The sequence below is a fragment of the Cuculus canorus genome, chromosome 22 (genome assembly GCF_017976375.1).
Source record: "Cuculus canorus isolate bCucCan1 chromosome 22, bCucCan1.pri, whole genome shotgun sequence".
In the NCBI taxonomy this organism is placed as follows: Eukaryota; Metazoa; Chordata; class Aves; order Cuculiformes; family Cuculidae; genus Cuculus; species Cuculus canorus.
Window position 1 is genome coordinate 333818 of NC_071422.1, and position 17592 is coordinate 351409.

General features: G+C 47.0%; 1 protein-coding gene across 1 annotated transcript; it reads right to left on the reverse strand.

Moving 5' to 3' along the window:
- Positions 1-4033: 4033 nt before the first annotated feature.
- Positions 4034-15822, reverse strand: SRSF4 (serine and arginine rich splicing factor 4). Its single transcript, XM_054086362.1, has 6 exons — positions 15669-15822; positions 9325-9467; positions 8357-8469; positions 6450-6664; positions 5495-5572; positions 4034-5329 (listed from the first exon to the last, which is right to left on the reverse strand). The coding sequence occupies exons 1-6, from the start codon at positions 15773-15775 to the stop codon at positions 4576-4578; spliced, it is 1410 nt and encodes a 469-aa protein (XP_053942337.1). The 5' UTR covers positions 15776-15822; the 3' UTR covers positions 4034-4575.
- Between the last annotated feature and the right edge of the window lie 1770 nt (positions 15823-17592).

Genomic DNA, 17592 nt, shown 5'->3' on the forward strand with positions numbered 1-17592 from the left:
AAACCATGTCCCTGAGCATCTCATCCACCTGTCTTTTAAATACCTCCAGGGATGGCAACCCCACTCCCTCCCTGGGTAGTCTGTTCCAGTGCCCAATGACCCTTTCTGTGAAATTTTTTTTTTCTGATATCCAGCCTGAACCTCCCCTGGCAGAGCTTCAGGTCATTCCTCTTTGTCCTGTCCCCATCACTTGGGAGAAGAGGCCAGCTACCTCCTCTCTACAACCTCCTTTCAGGTAGTTGTAGAGAGCAATGAGATCTCTCGTCAGCCTCCTCTTCTCAAGGCTAAAGAACCCCAGTTCCCTCAGCCGCTCCTTGTAAGACTTGTTCTCTAGCCCCTTCACCAGCTTCATTGCTCTTCTTTAGCAATATAAAATACTCCTCTTTAAAATTAGTCACAAAACAAACACTTCTCACCTCATCTGTGTCGCAAGCGTCAGCGAAAGCCTGATTTCTGCGGACATTCCTGGATGGTGTTTAAGCATCCTCTGGGTCCCATTTTGTGGAGACAGTGAGGAGCCAAAAGAGTTATAAATAACTAAACTCTCCATGTTTATTTAGACCTATGTTTTAGTTTTAATTGCAGTAATTGGAGTTCTGTTGGGAAATCTCCACTTGGGGGCTCCTCCCCTTTTGTCTCACTGGGTGGACCATGCCTGCCACACGACTTTCTGCTTTCCCTCCTCGGAGCTCGCCTAAGAGTTGCATTTGGCCTGTGAGATCATAGAATAGCTTGGGTTGGAAGGGACCTCAAAGCCCATCCAGTCCCACCCCCTGCCATGGGCAGGGACACCTCCCACTGGATCAGGGGCTCCAAGCCCCATCCAACCTGACCTTGAGCACCTCCAGGGATGGGTCAGCCACCACTGCTCTGGGCAACCTGGGCCAGGGCCTCCCCACCCTCACCATGAAGAAATTCCTTCTTATATCTAGTCTGAGTATGCCCCTCTCCAGTTTATAGCCATTACAGATGCATCTCCCAATCCTAAATCAGGTTTCAGGGCTGGTTTTAAGTGCATCTGGGTGTGTATCTCCAGCCTAAAGCTGCCTTCTCTCATCTTGCATTGCTTTTAATCATTCAAGCAGAAATACTGTATGGGTTGTTCCAGAGAGGCTTTTTCTCCAGCTATGCATTTTATTATTATTATTAATTATTTTTATTATATTTATTTTCAATAATATTTTTTACTAATCTTATTTGTATTATTGTGTATTTTCACACTGGCTTCATAGCTGCTGCCAGTTCAGTCCCTGTAATCGCATGAGCCCACTGAGCAGCACGGGGATGGGAAATGTCAAGAGCTGCGAGAGCTGAAGGGTTTGGTGCAAAACCTACACTTTTACAGAAAAGGGGCAGGGAAAATTCACTCAGTGACGTTCAAACCCATACGGCAGAACCAAATGTTCAATTATAGAGCAGAGACCTGGCTGAGGCCTCTGCCCATGGCAGCAGCGTGCCAGGCACAGTGCCATGCACCAAAGCCGAGCATCACTGCAATCCAATTGCCATCCTGCCCTGGGGTGCAGTTATGGTCCTGTAGCCTAATTATGAGGAATAAGGTGCCTCGGAATGCCCTTACGATGGAAATTCCTCTTCCAGGACCCCAAGCCACCTGGTGCTAATAGGAACCTGGGGTGAAAATCACAGTACCCACCAGCAAGGATGAGCCTGCCCTTCCCTGGGTCTCTCCCAACACCAGGCAGTAGAGCATCGCAGTGCTTCTGTGCAAAGGAGCAGCGGGGAAGCGGTGATGCCTATCGCCTGAGACCAGAGTCATTATTTCCATCCCACAGGTAGGGAAACTGAGGCACTCTCCAGGTGAGTGGTGGGCTGAGGCTTCACATTGTCCCTGTTGCAGGGAACGTCCCCTACTGCACACAATAAAAATGTATACCTCAGCCAAAAGTTTTCCTCATCCCACCATCTCCAGAGGGAGGGTATTTAGGGAAGGAATGTTTCTCCCAAGGGGCTCACTAAACCTACGCTCCCATCATTAGGGGCTGCCGTGGCAGCCAGACAGCAAAAAACAGAGTCACTTTCTAAAGTCTTAGCCTGGACTTCATCATTCACAAAGTTTCTTCAAGGCATTTTTAAGCTTATTATGCACTATTAGCAAACATCTTGCCTAGCCTGGTTCGCTTCTGTACTAAGATTAAGTAGCAAAAGGGATTAGAAATGTTATATTATGAGAGCCTAAGATGTAAAAGCACTAAATATATATAGCTGAAAAAGGCTTTTCTGTCTAAAGAAATTAAATATCACTTTGGCAGAGCTTTCTCACGCTGCTGTAGTAATGTGACATTTGATAAAGTCTGAGCCACTCGCCAAGCCCTGACCCCTCTTAAACTCTACAGAAATATTCCGTGTTGAAAGCAACTCTGATGATCCATTACCCTTTCATCTCCTTAACGTGGCAGTACAAGTTTCAAATGATCACATTATACAGAATTACTTGCACATATCAAGTTCATATCTAGCTGCGACTGCTGTCGTATTGTTAGCAGTTTGAAATCTGCTAAAGAAAAGTTTTTGATAAGCCACAACTAACCTTTTTTTCCCCCCTAACCAAGCAAGAACTCACAAAATATATTTCACCTCTTATTTTTCAGAACACTGTTGGTGGGCAGAGTGCAGTGCTGGGCTGTCAGTTCATCATTCAGAACCACCAATAAACAGAAGAGCCTGGCGACTGTTCACACTGAGCAATTTCCTTATGGCCCAACTATAAAGATCTGGATATTAATCAGGAAAAGATTGACAAAACTGCTGGAAGCTGCCCGCCTCCATCCCCGTGCCCATGGAGATGCTGGGGACACACAGGAGAGCTGCCCCCACCACTCTGTGCTCCCAAGCCCTGAGGTGTTCTATTAGGAGGAAAAACTCCTGGAAAATACAGAGAAGAGAAAAGCTGAAGCTCCAGCCTCACATCTGAATTGCTCTGGGTGTAACTGGAGAAGCTGCACAGGGAAAGCAAGCAAGAACTAGGGAATTCCAATCCAATGGAAGAGGCCTCCTGGACAGATGGGGTTCCTGTCCAGCAGCTCCATCCCTTGAAAGGGAACTGAGCCTTCAGCCATGTCTGTGCATCCCCGAACTACAATTCCCCCCACATTTTGTGGGGACATTAAGACAAATGCTGGCTGCTGTGCAGTGCCCAGAGCAAAGGCTGGCTCATCCTATCAGTCTGTAACGTCCTTGTCCCCTGGGGTGATCTCATTTAGAAAGTCAAAGTTCATGACTGAGATCCTAAACTCACAGTCAAGGATCATGAAATCAAAGAACTACCAGAAGTAAACAGCTGAGACGGCTTTGTACTCTCCTGCTGAGTGTGCTGGACTAGAAAACCACCTGCAAAAGCATTGTGCTGCTTTCCTCTTCATTCCCCAGAAGCACGGTAAGAAAGGCCAGTGGTGTGTGAGAGGAAACAACTGAACTGATGATCTCTGGAATATAGCACAGAGTGGAAACGCACTCTGTCCATGCCAGCCACGCTTGCCTTCAGCATCAGCTGTGCAACATCTAAAATGTCGTGGGACAGATGACGATTTCAGTTGACTCGAGTCGAGCAAGTTAAGCGAGTGAGGAGTTTTCTTCCCTGCATTATGGAAGCCAAAGCTCATTATGCTTCATTTATACAGACAGTGAAAACGAGTTGTCACCTTCATCATTGCTTCGGGCTCATTTTCCTCTATTCTTCTCCTTATTAGAACATTAAAGCTCCAAACAACACACTAAGTGTTTCTAGAGAAATGAGTTATTCTAAATGGGTTGTATTTGAGTGTCGTTGACTACGTTTAACGTTAAGTGGCTTTCTAAACCAAGAACCCATTCGTTGTGATTAACTCTTCTGCACATTCCACCTTATACCAATCGATCTAAACCAGTGACAATCACAACATAGCTTCATGGAGCCACCACCAAATGTCATAAAGCAAAAATAGTCTTTATTCCAATTTCATGGAAACAGGAATCACCGTACTTTGCAAGACAAGGAAAAATAAAATAAAAAAATTTAATATAAAACAAGGATTTTTGTCACAATACCAGAATATGGAACTGTACTTCTTTTCCCTATAGATTGCTGCAAGTACCTTTTTCTCCTTGCCTTTTGACTGTGCTATTTCACAACTACAAGTCCAAAAAATATGAAAGAAAAGTAGTATGGAACTTAAGACTTAGCACTTCCACTAAAAGGCATACATCGAAGAGCATTGATTCATGGGCAAAGACTGCTGAGGCTGTCAGACCTACCTACCAGTCACTGCAATTTCACAAACCCACGGAGGGGCAGCGCTCCTTCTCTGCGAGGCTCTTCCTGAAAACAGGCCAATTCTGGAGCTCTGGGAGGAGTTATATTTAAAGAGAACATTTCTATCAGAGAGAAAATAAGCTGAACAGTCTTGCACCGGAGAGCACAGCAGGGAAGGAGCACTGCAGTTGACAAAAAGAGACATACCACCAGGGTTGTTAAAAATACACAGCACAGACATGTTTTCTACTGCAATCACTTGTTCTACAACTACTAAACATGTACCAAAGACTTTTCCAGCCATTCCAAGAGTGGTTGCAGCAAGTTTAGGATCTGGAGCGAGACCTTGACCGTGATCGGGAGTGTGACCTAGAGGCAGAACTAGATCTAGACTTGGACCTAGGCTTTGAAATGGATTTAGACCTGGAACGAGAATCTGATTTGACATTTGGTTTTGACTTTGAAATCGACCTAGACCTGGAGCGAGGCACCTGGTATGCAGCTGCATCCTCACCCTCACCTTTTGCCTCTTTTTTGCCAGACTCTGATTGCAGGTGCTCCTTTTCTTTGGAGGCTGACCTGGACTGCTCATGACTGTCCTTCCTTTTCTTCTTGCTACTTGGTTTGCTGTCTCGCTTGCTGCGCCTCTTGCTTTTCTCACTCTTGCTGCAGCTCCTGCTTCTACTTCTGCTGTCTTCCCTGCTTCTCTTCCTACCTTTCCTTTTATCCTTACTGTGGCTCCTGCTCCTGCTCTCATCCCTGCTCTTGCTTCTGCTTCTAGCATTGCTAATGCTCTTCTCCTTGCTCCTACTCCTCACACCCTCCCTTGTCTCTCCCCTGTCCTTACTTCCACTCCTGCTCCTACTCCTTTCCTTGCTGCGGCTCCTGCTCTTTGTTTTCTCATCACTGTTATGGAGGCTGACCTCAGATTTATCTTTACTTTTGTTTCGGGATTTCTCTGCACTCCTGCTGCGGCTCCTACTTTTATCCTCTTTACTTGGAGTCCTGCTTTTCTCTTTTTGGCCTCTGCTACGGCTCTTGCTTCGACTACGGCTCTTGCTTCTGGAACGGGACACAGACCTGGAAGTACAAAGGCAACAAACAGCTCCACTTCAGTGTGGCTTGAGCTTGAAATACTATGCATCATATCATAGGGAAAAGAAGAAACAGTCTTTCTACTGCACATTTAGGATGATGCTTCTCATTTAAGTGGGCAGCTCCATTTCTTCCCTCCCAAGGACGTACCTGGATCTTGATCTACTCTTGGAGCGACTGCTACTGGCACTGCGGCTCCTGCTCTTATGTCTGCTTCGAGAGTGAGACCTGGAACAAAACCAATCAGCTTAACGTTAGCTCATGTCAACAGAGAGCTTGTGGTCCCCTCGCCCCAGGGTGTAAAACCCCACTGTCCTAAAGCACCTTTCAAGCAGCCAGTGAAAGTGTTAAACAATACAGTTAAAAGCAGAGTACCCTTTTACCCCCCTGCCCATCCCCTGCTGCAGTGTCTGGACTTGAGGATGGTTCCTAATCTGGAAGAAAATATGCACCCTTATTTAAGGCAATGAAAGGAGAACCACTTTCCCAATCATGTCAGAGTTTGAATACAGTGAGACTCCAAGGTAAAGCTTTGGTTTCAGGCTCTGATTCCAAAGCAAGCTGTTCCATGAACAGCAGAAGTTTGCATGAGCTTCCTGCAACAAGCTCTACCCCAGGACAGAGAGGGCAGAATACTTGTGTTATGTGCTGAAGCTGTTCTCTCAATCATACAACAAAACCAGCAAATCACTAAGAAATACAGATCAGCAGGGGCTTTCCAAGCTGAGAAAGTACTGTCAGTTCTGGTGCTTCCAAGAGAACACAACGTTCAGAGACAAAGCATTAGAAGCACCTTCTGTTTCACTCTGTCTGCCAAGGTCCACCTGCCCGGCAGCGCTCTCCTGCCAGACAGTAGGGACTGTGGGCATGACACAGCTGGGAAGAATCACAGCACGCTGCTGGGTGCTCAGCTAGCAGATGTCCCACCAATGGACATATCTCTGAACAGAGGCCTCTTTCCCTTGGTTACTGCCAGGTAACCAACCAATTCTCCAAAATTAGATTTATTGAGAACTCTGAACACTTCCAAGGAGCTTTGGAACCTGCTGTATATTCCTGTGATTGCAGTCAGATTCAGCCCGAGTGACGTTTAAATGACACATACCTCGAATGGCTTCGGCTTCTAGAGTAAGAGCGGCGCCGTCTTGATCCAGGTCTGTCTTCCACTAATCTAATCTTTCTGCCATTTACTTCTGTCCCGTCCAGCTTTTCAAGGGCTCTTTTCATGTCAGAATAGGATTTGAACTCAATCACACCTTCATTTTTCCTTCCTTTGTGTGCATCTGCATATGTCACCTCCCCTGCCTGACGCATATAATCCTAGAGGAAGAGGACAGAATAACCATTGCCTCGAATACAGAGCCAGGATTTCAGGCTGACCCTGTGCATTGCTGCAACAATGCTCACACTCTTTTCTATTCACAGTGACGTCAGCGTGCGTTTTAAGCAAACCTCATTTGTAGTGCTAAGGTTTCTGAGCAAGCAAATAACACACTGATTTCAGAGTTTGTGTGATCAGACCAAGAGGGAGGTTGAGAGTTTTGAGCCCAGCGATAATTTAAGGTCTCCCACTTCAAGCTTCACATAAATACACTCTGGACTATGATTAGTTTCAAATTACAAAGGTTATTAAAGAAATTAAATGCTTGCTCTCTACATCATGTTGTTAAAGGTAATTGGGAAAGGTGATAAACTTAAGGGCCGAATATGAAGATGCAAGAAGACAAGAGGCAAGCAGACTTTCCTTCATCCTCCACCTCAGCAGCACACCTCATTCTGCTGGAAGAAACCCCCCCCAAGGAAAAACTCAACTCATTTCCCCACTTCATGCTTCCTGGCTTCTCTGTTTCAATTAAAGAAATGTGTATCAGGGAGGGCCATGCTGCTCGACTCCGAGCCAGCCGGACAGGAACAGCTTTCAGCTGCTGCAGACTGGCTGCAACGGAAACGGGGCACATAACTCCAGTTCAGTCTGTTTTACTGCCACCTTAAGTACACTGCGATGAAAGCTGTTCAGAAAGAGCAACACATCCAGTAGAGGATTAACCATGCCATGCTCTACTTAAAATTTGTAATACCAGAAGCAAAGACAAGCTATTGATGGTGCGAAGCATTAACAACAGAGGACATTGGAAGAATCTCGGTACGTACCTGAACTAGTGTTACATATTCAATTACAGACCAGTTGCTACTACGGCAAAGTTTGTTTAGAACAAATTTTACACATCCTTAAAAGAGAACCATAAAAGAAAGCGTTCCTGTAAGAACAAGCATTTTTAACCATTGCTGCTAAGTTTGACAAGGAAACACTGTCTTTTTGCGCCTCCTGATGCAATCCTGCTCCCTGTCCTGCCCCCCAAGTATACAATCACAAGTCAACACGTCGCCTTAGGCATACTCTGAGGTACTGTGGACTACACAGTGTTACCCAGTACCAAGAATCACTCCCCACATCATTGGACTTTGAGAAATATTAGCTTTTGGCAGTGGTTTTGCATGATTGCTCATTCTGGAAGTATCTTTTCCCTGAAACTTTTATAACAGCTTTACATGATGCGGAAATGCTTAACAGAGACTGTGGAAGAACAATGCTATCATTTTCAAACACCTCTAGCACCTTACGCGTTGATGAGTAAAACCCAACGTGCCAAGGGTGAACTCCTCCATCTGCAGTGAATCCTGCCACTGGCACAAGTCTGTTTTGACAGGGCTTAAAGATATGATAAAACACACCTGTATTGGTTTGTGTCAAGGAAGAAAGTTCTCCTCTCAGTGACGCTGAGTCTGCAGGTGCAGCTCCTAGCACTGCAGTAATGATTTCATATATGCAAATACGACTCCATATTGACTTAATGTGTGTATTGCTCCTAAAATCTACCTGTATGCATACATGCACACAGACTTATTAACAAGTTGGAGTCAAGAACACAACTGCCTTGTTGAAACAGCAGCTAACTTTTTTTACCCTTTGTGCTCTTTAACAGAGAGAGGGTAAGGAAAGGGACCCCATACCTTCAGATCCTGCCAACTGCAGCGGCTTGACAAATTTTCCACAATCAATCTGTATTCTGTACGGGTGGGAGGACCGTACTTATCTCTTCCGCTTCTTCTATAACCATATCCACCTTTAGGAGGTGACAAGCAGACAGCAGTACTTCAACTAGGGAAATGGAGCGCTCGCTCTACATCCCAGACGAGAACTGTTCTGCCCCGTATGACTGCAAATGCATTAAAAACTCACCCACCCGCTAGTCTAAACTCAATCCCCCTCATATAAAGTGTTACAAAGATCCAAAGCATCAAAAAAGAAATTACTACAAGCACATAATTATAATTACACTATAGTTAATGCGCAATTAAATTTAAGTTACTTTTTAAACAGTTTGAAAGAAGAAACAGAATTAAATCAGTTTTCTAATGTTACTTACTTTGCTTATAGGTTTTCTGAATATCTGATACGAATAAAGCTTTTCAGGCACCTATTTCAGATTAATCTCATCTGTCTCTAACCCCTGGGATCCTCACCACCCAGGTCTAATGGGAAAAGGTTGCAGTCGTCAAATGGCTTCCTTTTTTTTGGTCAGCCAAGGGCCACAAAGTTCAAAGAGCCACTCATGGAAAGGTAACCCAGGGTCAGCAAATGGGACGGGTAGCCATCTTAGCCTCAAAGGACTCTTTTAATTAAAACATTGAGGTCTTTGTTAAGTCTATGTTAAACATCACATTGTAAATAAACCATTCAAATAGTTAAAAGAAATGATAATAATAAAAATGGTACAAGAAACTGTGTTTATTAATTTATCAATTGAAATAGTTTAATACAGCAAGTTAATAAATATTCAGTTCAATGGTTACATTTACAGTTACAGAGCACTATTCACAACTTCATTGTTTTCATTTAAAGTTACTTTTTTAAAAGAATGAGCAAAAGATGTTTTATTCAAAATAAGCCACGGACACAAATGCATGGTAGTGCTTACTGCGTCCAGAACCGTAACTGCTGTCACGCCGTGGGCCTCTGGCATGTTCCACGATCACTCTCTCCCCACAAAGATCTTTACCATTCAGCTCATAAACAGCATCGTCTGCATCTCGTAGATCATCAAACTCAACAAAGCCATACCTGGAGAGAGGGAGAGAGAGAATCACTTGGGAAGAAGTGAACTTAAGGTGCCTGTGCTCAAACCTGCTCCTATCTCCCAGCAGGTCTCTGCAGAGCCTCTCCATACTTCCCCTTAGAGGAACATCCGTGCAGTCTCCTGAAGGGCTCAAGGTCACGAGCACTGCCCCACAAACCCACTGAATATGGTGTTATGCCTCTTTATTAAAAACATTGTTTTCCTTGCCAAGACCAGATCCAGGCTCCAGAGTCCCCTGGCAAGAGCAAGTTGTCTAGCTGTGACCCCTCTGACTGCTGCAGGCAAACACATAATCCTGAACTCTGGCCTAAGCAAGCCACAGAGGGTGATTTTGTGTGCGCTGGCATTTTAAATGATCCAGAACGAATCCCTGATACAAAAATACCATCAGGTCACTTCATTTTCAGGCTTTCTCACCGTCTCCCACCCCATGCCTACAGCTTTGCTGTGTATAGCACCCAGATTAAGCAAATGCTCCAGAACAGCTCCAAAGACCACAAATAAGGTAGCTGCTTTCTCATGCAAGGGCTGTAGCTTCATGGAAGAAACAAGCATGATTGATTTGTAACAACTGAAACAATCACAGTCATTATAAAACCATTTAAATTGGAACTTTCTTCCCTTCGATTCCAAAAATAGAGCAAGCAAGCTCAAACCTTTTAGTGAGATCTCACCCTAGAAGCAATTGCTTACAGGGTGAAGTGCCTGGTACCACCAGCACTTTCAAGGCAATAAATGCACAGGCATTTGAAGCTAAAATAATAGAGGAATACCTGAATTCAACAGAGCACAGCAGAACAATATTGCAGAATCATTTGGCCAACACCCTCAGGCCCACAGTGTGAATGTTGGTGTTGTCCTGTGCAGGGAGAGGAGTTGGATTCAATGATCCTTGTGGCTCCCTTCCAACTCAGGTCATTCTACGACTCCCAGAAACACACCCTGAAGTAGCTCAGGGGGGACTCAGTCACCCGGATCGCACACTGGACAGAACACATTCCTTCTTTGAGACAGACAAACAAGCTGACACAAAAACCGTGCACTTGCAGCCCAGAAGGCCACTGTATCCTGGGCTGCCTCAAAAGATGCATTGCCAGCAGGTTGAGGGAGCAGATTCTGTCCCTCTGCTCTGGTGAGACCTCTCCTGGCGCCCTGTGTCCAGTCCAGCTCTGGAGTTCTCAGCACAGGAAGGACATGGATCTGTTGGAGTGAGTCCAGAGGAGGCCATGGGGATGATCAGAGGGCTGGAACACCTCCCATATGAGGACAGGCTGAGAGTTGGGGTTGTTCAGCCTGGAGAAGACTCTAAGCAGACCTTATTGTGGCCTTTCAATGTTTGAAGGGGGCTTATAAGAAAGATGGGGAAAAACTTTTTAGCAGGGCCTGTAGTGATAGGACAAGGGGTAATGCTTTTAAACTAAAAGAGGAGAAATTTACACTAAATATTATAAAACAATTTTTTTCACTGAGGGTGGGGAGGCCCTGGCCCAGATTGCCCAGAGCAGTTGTGGCTGCCGCATCCCTGGAGGTGTTGGAGGTCAGGTTGAGTGACCTGATCCAGTGGGAGGTGTCCCTGTCAATGGTTTGGATTGGAACTGGATGACCTTCACAGTCCCTTCCAATCCAAATCATTCTAGGATTCTACAATTCTATGAAACCTGGAGATCACTTGCATTTAAAGAATACTAAAAACTATACCAAACATGGCTCAGAAATGAAAGCAATACTGATCCACCTGTTGAAGATAGATAATATAGCACCATATGAGCTAAAGACATGAATCAAACCCCTTCAGAGAAGACAGAAGCAGAGAATTTGAGTTTTGCACCACAGAAAGCCACAACTGCTGACACAGCTTTAACTACAGCATCTGAACCTGCTGTTACGTGACATCAGGGCAAGTAAATCTTCTTTTAAGTGTCTACCATTACCACTTCGTATGTGGCATAAAAGTACTTACTAAAAGTGTCAATGCAATTTACTTCAGCTAATGGGAAGCTACACCATTTTCTGTTCATGTATCAAAAAAGGGAGAAGTTACTGGAGTACATCCTTATCCCAAGCAATTCCAATAGACTGAACCTCCAGAAGGCACTGGGTTCTTTTTTAAATCCTACATGAAAGGAAAAACCTGATTTTCTACAGTTACTCAATAACTGAAATAAAAGGCAGACCCTCATCTTTCTCGTCCTTCCAGCTGCTCCCCCTCTCCATAACAGCCCACCAGGACCAGCACCGAGCCCATTCCCCAGGTGTCAAATTTCCCCCACTACTCTTCAACGGCTGATGCTGAAGATGCCCAGAAGCATGAGTCCCATGCACCAGCGTCCCTCAATGCTGCTGTCCCCACACAGCTAAAAAACCATGAAGTTTAGATGGACAGCAAATGCACCTGAGCTGGACCTGTGTCTGCAGGGTCGATTCAGCAGCTGCTTTGCAGGCTCCAACAAAAAGGGACCTGCTCAACTCTCACCCTGCTCTCCTCTCAACAAACCAAGTTGATGGTTTGGCAGTTTTCTGGATTTCAGATCACGCATTTGCTTCATACGGTGCTCAAAACGGGCTCACTGCACCTCATCGCTCCTCCAGCATCTCCAGATGGGTGAGCCTGGGACACGCAGGCATCAACACTGGCGGCCACAGAGGAGGATACAGGTAAAAATTGACTCCTGGCTTCAGCTTTGTTTGGAATGAAGAATGCAATGCGTCCAGCCCTAAAAATTATTCCTGGAAGTAAACCTGTAGATGGCTTGTGGTCCACTCAGTCTGTCTTCTCGAGCCATAAGCTGACTAACACTGTAGCCAGGAGGTTCTGGGAGCGGCAGAGATGTAGGAGCACAGTGCCTGTCAGTCCTCCTGCTCCAAGCAGGCCACAGCCAGTAGTGGGGTGTCAGCAAGGAAAAGCATTTTCAGGTTGCTTGAAACAAAACACTCATTCAAATGAGCCACTGAAGGTACAATCTCAAAAAGCATTTGAGTTTCAATAGACCAAACCTCCGGAAGGTGCTGGGTTCTTTTTTAAATCCTACATGAAAGGAAAAACATGATTTTCTACAATTAAATGAGAGATTTGGGAGGGATTCTTTTAAGTTTCTGCACTGATGAAAAACATCACTGAGAATCTCTGGTCTCTTGGCACAACTGAACACCTTACAGCAAAAAGAAATCAAAATCTCACCTTATTTACCCCAATATTGCCAAAAAGAAGAAAAAAAACCCACTGGACTCAAACCCCAGTTCATTCACAGTCATGTTTCACCTTACCGCCATACAGGTGGACTGGGCATCATTATGTTGTGACACCAATTTGACTTTAATACCAGTTGCTCTAATTGAAGTTAATGGGCATTAAATACTTTGATATTTAAATACATTAAATACTTTCCCTCTGCAGGGAAATCAAATCACTTCTCTTGCAACAAATACAGAATTTGAACCTCAGTGGAGGAAAGCATTGAAGGTCAAAGCTCTGAGTTCTGATCCGTGCTCCTCAGTCCACTGGGAAAGTTCCATCCCTCTGACTTGCAGGTATTTAGTGAGGACAAAGCCATGGATTCTGGAAGCTGGTGAGGGCGAGGCAGGGCGGACAGGCACAGAGGCAGAACAGTTTTTTAACCTGGCGAGCCTGCAGACTGGTTTTCCCACCACTGACAGCTCTCAGAGTTATGGCAGCTGGCATTTAGCATGGTATAAAAGACAAAAAACAGGCTGAAAAGTCCCATTTTCTGGTCACTTAGTACAAACACGACTGCCACGCACAGCTCCAGCTGCCAACATGGTTCCAAGTAGGAGAAAAGAATCTGAAAACTAGGAGTGTACAATTAGAACTGCAACTTGGAATGGAGAATCCTACAGAAACTGGCTTTTTCTTTTACCATCCTCTCCTCCAGTAAAAACTGCATTTGAATTGCAAGCTTAAATTACACTCAACAGCAAGTGAGACCCAGCTAAGCTTTCCGGACCGTGCTATATCACATTGCAGTCTCGTCCTCTTGCTGAAGTGTTTCGGCTTCATTGATATGGAAGAGTTAAACTGCTGGCAGCTGAGCCTGAAGATAGCCCACAGCTTCCCACAAGAAATGGGAAGGATCACTCAAGTCCAACACTGCGTGGTAATTTTTAATCATTTGCTAAGCGCTGCTAAAAATAACTCAGGGAGAACAGATGAGAGGATGAACAGAGCCCACAGCAAAGAACCTCGGCAAAAGCACAATGTGAGGCTGTCCCAAGCGGGGAGACACAAAATTGGACAGCTTCAGTCAGATCCGTTGTTAAAATGGAATTTGACTCCAATCCTACAGCTTCAGAATATACAGCCAGAAAAGGAATTAAAGTGTTGGGTCAATCCCAGAAATACAGACTGAGCTCTACCCACTCTGCAGCTGAAGTAACTGTACCAAAGAGGCGAACAGCATGGTGAACAGCAACTTAATTATGTTATCTTGGGCATCCTGCATTCCTTCCTTATCTGCAAATTGCAAGCTCTGCCTCCCTCATGGTAAGTTATAAAATGACCTTAGCTCTGGAAGAGAGCGTATTCCATACGGAGCACTGGGATTCTGGATTCAGGTAGGCTGTGTTCTCCTCCTATCTGGACCTGATACTATTTGGGCCATTCAAGCACACCCACACCAGCTCCCTGCAGATGGTTCCAAGCTGGGATTGCAGAGCTGTTCCTTGGTAGGTGTTTTCCAATACAAGCAAGGAGATAAGGCCATGAGCCTCATCAGCCACAGAACTCGGCAGTTCTAAATCTGCTGAGGAATTTTCGTTCGTTCTTTCCTCCCAACATCTGTTTACGAAACAGAAATATTTAACTTGGCGGCTAAGCAAAAGGAAAACTGACCTCTCCAAAGCCATTTCAAGGATGCATAGTGGGGCTGGAACACGGAGCACTGGGATATTTCAGTGATGGGCAACCTTCAGTAAAGCCTTGTTTGTTAAAACACGGACACATGCACACTCGCTTGTTTTAGTAATGGACTTTATTCATCTTATAAACCCGTTCTACGTCCACCCACCAGCATGGCTAGTGTAAAAACTTAATGAGTCCTTTTTTTTATGCCCAAATACTGACTTTTACAAGAGATTCTGCTTCCCTGCTTCTAAAGTGAAATTAAGAACTGGTTTTCCTGACTAACAATAATAAATCTGTATTCTACTCAGTCTTCCTAAGCCAGGCTTCATGCTGGGTTTCAGGTAAAAATAACAACACCAGCACTCATGGAGCTTTAAGTGGTGGAGAAAAAGCCACCAAAACGAACCATGTGTTTTCTCTTGGAAAACCCACAGCTGAGTGCCTTGGGCAGGTCCTTGAGTAGTGGGATCCAACCCCTCTGGATGCAGGAAGGGGCCAGTTGCTGGAACAGCAAAGAGTGGAGCGCACAAGGGCTATGGTGGGTTTTAGGAGGCCAGGACCCCTCCCCCCTCTGCCAGCTGCTGCCACCATCCTGACCTTGAAGTTGCAAGAAGAGATCTCTGCTGCTGTGACACTGCCTGCAAAGGAGGGGTCCGGCCCCCAAGAGGGTTTCTGGGGGGTGTCTGTGAGCGTTGTCCTGCGTATGGCCTTGTTAACCCCTGGGGGCTCACCCTGGAGTGCAGAAGGGGAGCCCTCAGGACCACCCCTCCGCACAGCAGGGAACAAGAGCCCAATGACCTCCCCTCTTTGCTCCCAGAACCCCAACAACTGAGTCAGGGCCTCAGGCACCCTCTATGCTGCCAAGGCAACTCAGGCATCCTGCCTCCCACCCCCTTTTACCATAGAGACCGGAGAGTCTTGGGCCTCCCCTCTTTACCATGGCAAACGAGGTGTCCTGCCCCCACCCTCCATTACCATGACACCCCACCCCTCTTTCCCCATCGACGGAAATCCCGCACCCCCTCCATTATCACCTCAAGGGAATCAAGGCGCTCTGCACCTCTCTTTTACCATAGGGGTCCAGCATCCTGCTCCACCCACTGCCATGGCAACCCATGCGTCCTGCCGACTCCCTTAAGCATAGAAGCGCAGCATCCTGCGAGGGGCAGATCGGGGGCTGTTGCCATGGCAACCTAGGCGTCTTGCTCCCTCGTCCCCCCTTCTACCATAAGGGCCCAGCATCCTGCCTTCCCCCCCCCCCCCCCCCCCCCCCCCCCCCCGTTGCCATGGGAATCCAGGCATGCCCCCGAGGCCCCGGCAGCCTCACCCGTTCTTGAGGTCCACCTCGAGGATCTTGCCGTAACCCTTGAAGAACCGCTCCACGTCCCGCTCGCGCGCCTGGTAGCTCAGCCGCCCGATGTAAACGCGCGGCATCGCGGCGGCCCCGCGCCAATGACGTCACCGCACGCCCCGCCCCTCCCACCGCCCCGCCTTAAAGTGGCAACGGTGCAAAATTCCTGCGGTGGGGCTCACCCCCACCTGCGGAGACACCTCCCACTGCATCAGGGGAACCAAACCCCATCCAAACTAGCCTCGGACACCTCCAGGGGTGGGGCAGCCAGCATTGGTCTGGGCAGCCTGGGCCAGGGCCTCCCCACCCTCATGGCAAAGCATTTCTTCCTAAGATCTCATCTCACTCATACACTCATAGAATGGTTTGAGTTGGAAGGCACCTCAAAGCCCATCCAGTTCTACCCCTGCCATGCCACCCCTGCTCCAAGCCCCATCCAACTTGGCCTTGAATACCTCCACTGCTCTGGGCAACCTGGGCCAGGGCCTCCCCACCCTCACGGTGAAGAAATTCCTCCTTACATCCAGACTAAATCTGCCCCTCTCCAGTTTGTAGCTATTAGTTCTCATCCTATACCTGCAGTCCCTGATCTGGAGCCCCTCCCCAGCTTTCCTGCAGCCCCTTCAGGAGTAGCAGTGATACAAGAAGTAGATGACACTCCTTGGGCCGGAAAAGCTGGGAGGCTCAGGGATTCTCTTTCCTGGGGAAAGAGCCCATCCCTCCCTGGGAATCTTCGAGAGGCCCTCAATCCTTTTAGACATATCTCCATCCCTGGATGCTCTCCACCGTCCCTCATTCCCGCTGATGACTGACAGTGTCCCTCTCGCACATGCCTAAATGCCATTTTTCCCCACATCCTGGAGAAGAGGAGGCTGCAGGAAGACTTCTGCAGCTCCCCAAGAGGAGGTTCTGGTGAAGTGGGTGCTGGGCTCTTCCCCCAAGTGACCAGTGATGGGACGAGAGGGAATGGCCTCAAACTGCAGCAGGGGAGGTTTAGACTGGGTACTGGGAGAGATTCCTTCATGGAAAGGGCTGTCGTGCGCTGGAAGAGGCTGCCCAGGGATTTAAAAATGGAGGGATTGAAAAGCCATGTGGATCTTGTTCAGACTGTGGTTTAGTGGTGGGCTTGTGGCAGTGTCAGGGTTACGGCCGGACTTGATCTGAAAGGTCTTTCCAAACTTCAGTGGTTCTGTGATTTGATGATTGCCTGAGGAACAGGCTGGTGCTGCACCGTGGCCCTGCGAGAGAAACCCAAATCCATGTTCTGAGCTGGGGCACCAATTTCTTGCAGTCGCAAGCTGCATTTCTAGAAGACAACAGGTCTTTTTAGAACTCGTGCTTTCTTCTACCTCCTGTCACCAGAAGACATGTGCCAGACAGTGAGGTCACAGTTGAGCCCAGGACACTTGTTGAGCTGCTGCCCGGGCATCAGACACCACAGCCCTTCAGCCCGCTGACAGGCAGGACACAGTCTTGCTGCTCAGGGAAAGGGACGAGTCCCCGAGCTCGAGCAATGAGAAATAACATGGAGTCACCTTCGCCAGACTCATCCTCTGACATGGAGGAGCCTAGTTGGGTGCCTTCATCTTCTCCCAACCACGCAGGGCGTGATATGGCGGCACCCAGGGATTCTGCCAGCGCACCTCTCTCCAGAGAGAACTTTCAAGGTAGGCCTGAGGAGTGCAGATTCCCCGGCCTTCATTATCCTCTCTGGGAGGACAGCTGTGCTGAACCCAGCCCCTCTTCAGCCAGCAGGTTCCTCAAGAAGCTCTGGCAGATCATTTGCAGCCATCACTTCCAGTCAATCTGGTGGGCCAACAATGGCAACTGCATCGTGATTGCAGAAGAACTCTTCCGCGAGGAAGTGCTGGGGAGGAAGGTCTTTCCAACAGAGTCCATG

Excerpts from the sequence above, each read along its gene's own strand:
- SRSF4 (XM_054086362.1), bottom strand. The coding sequence starts at position 15,775 with ATGCCGCGCGTTTACATCGGGCGGCTGAGCTACCAGGCGCGCGAGCGG. Across the intron at positions 9,468-15,668 it reads GAGGTGGACCTCAAGAACGG|GTATGGCTTTGTTGAGTTTG; the intron begins GTGAGGCTGCCG and ends CCCTCTCTCCAG. Across the intron at positions 5,573-6,449 it reads AGAAGCCGAAGCCATTCGAG|GTCTCACTCTCGAAGCAGAC; the intron begins GTATGTGTCATT and ends GTTTTGTTCCAG.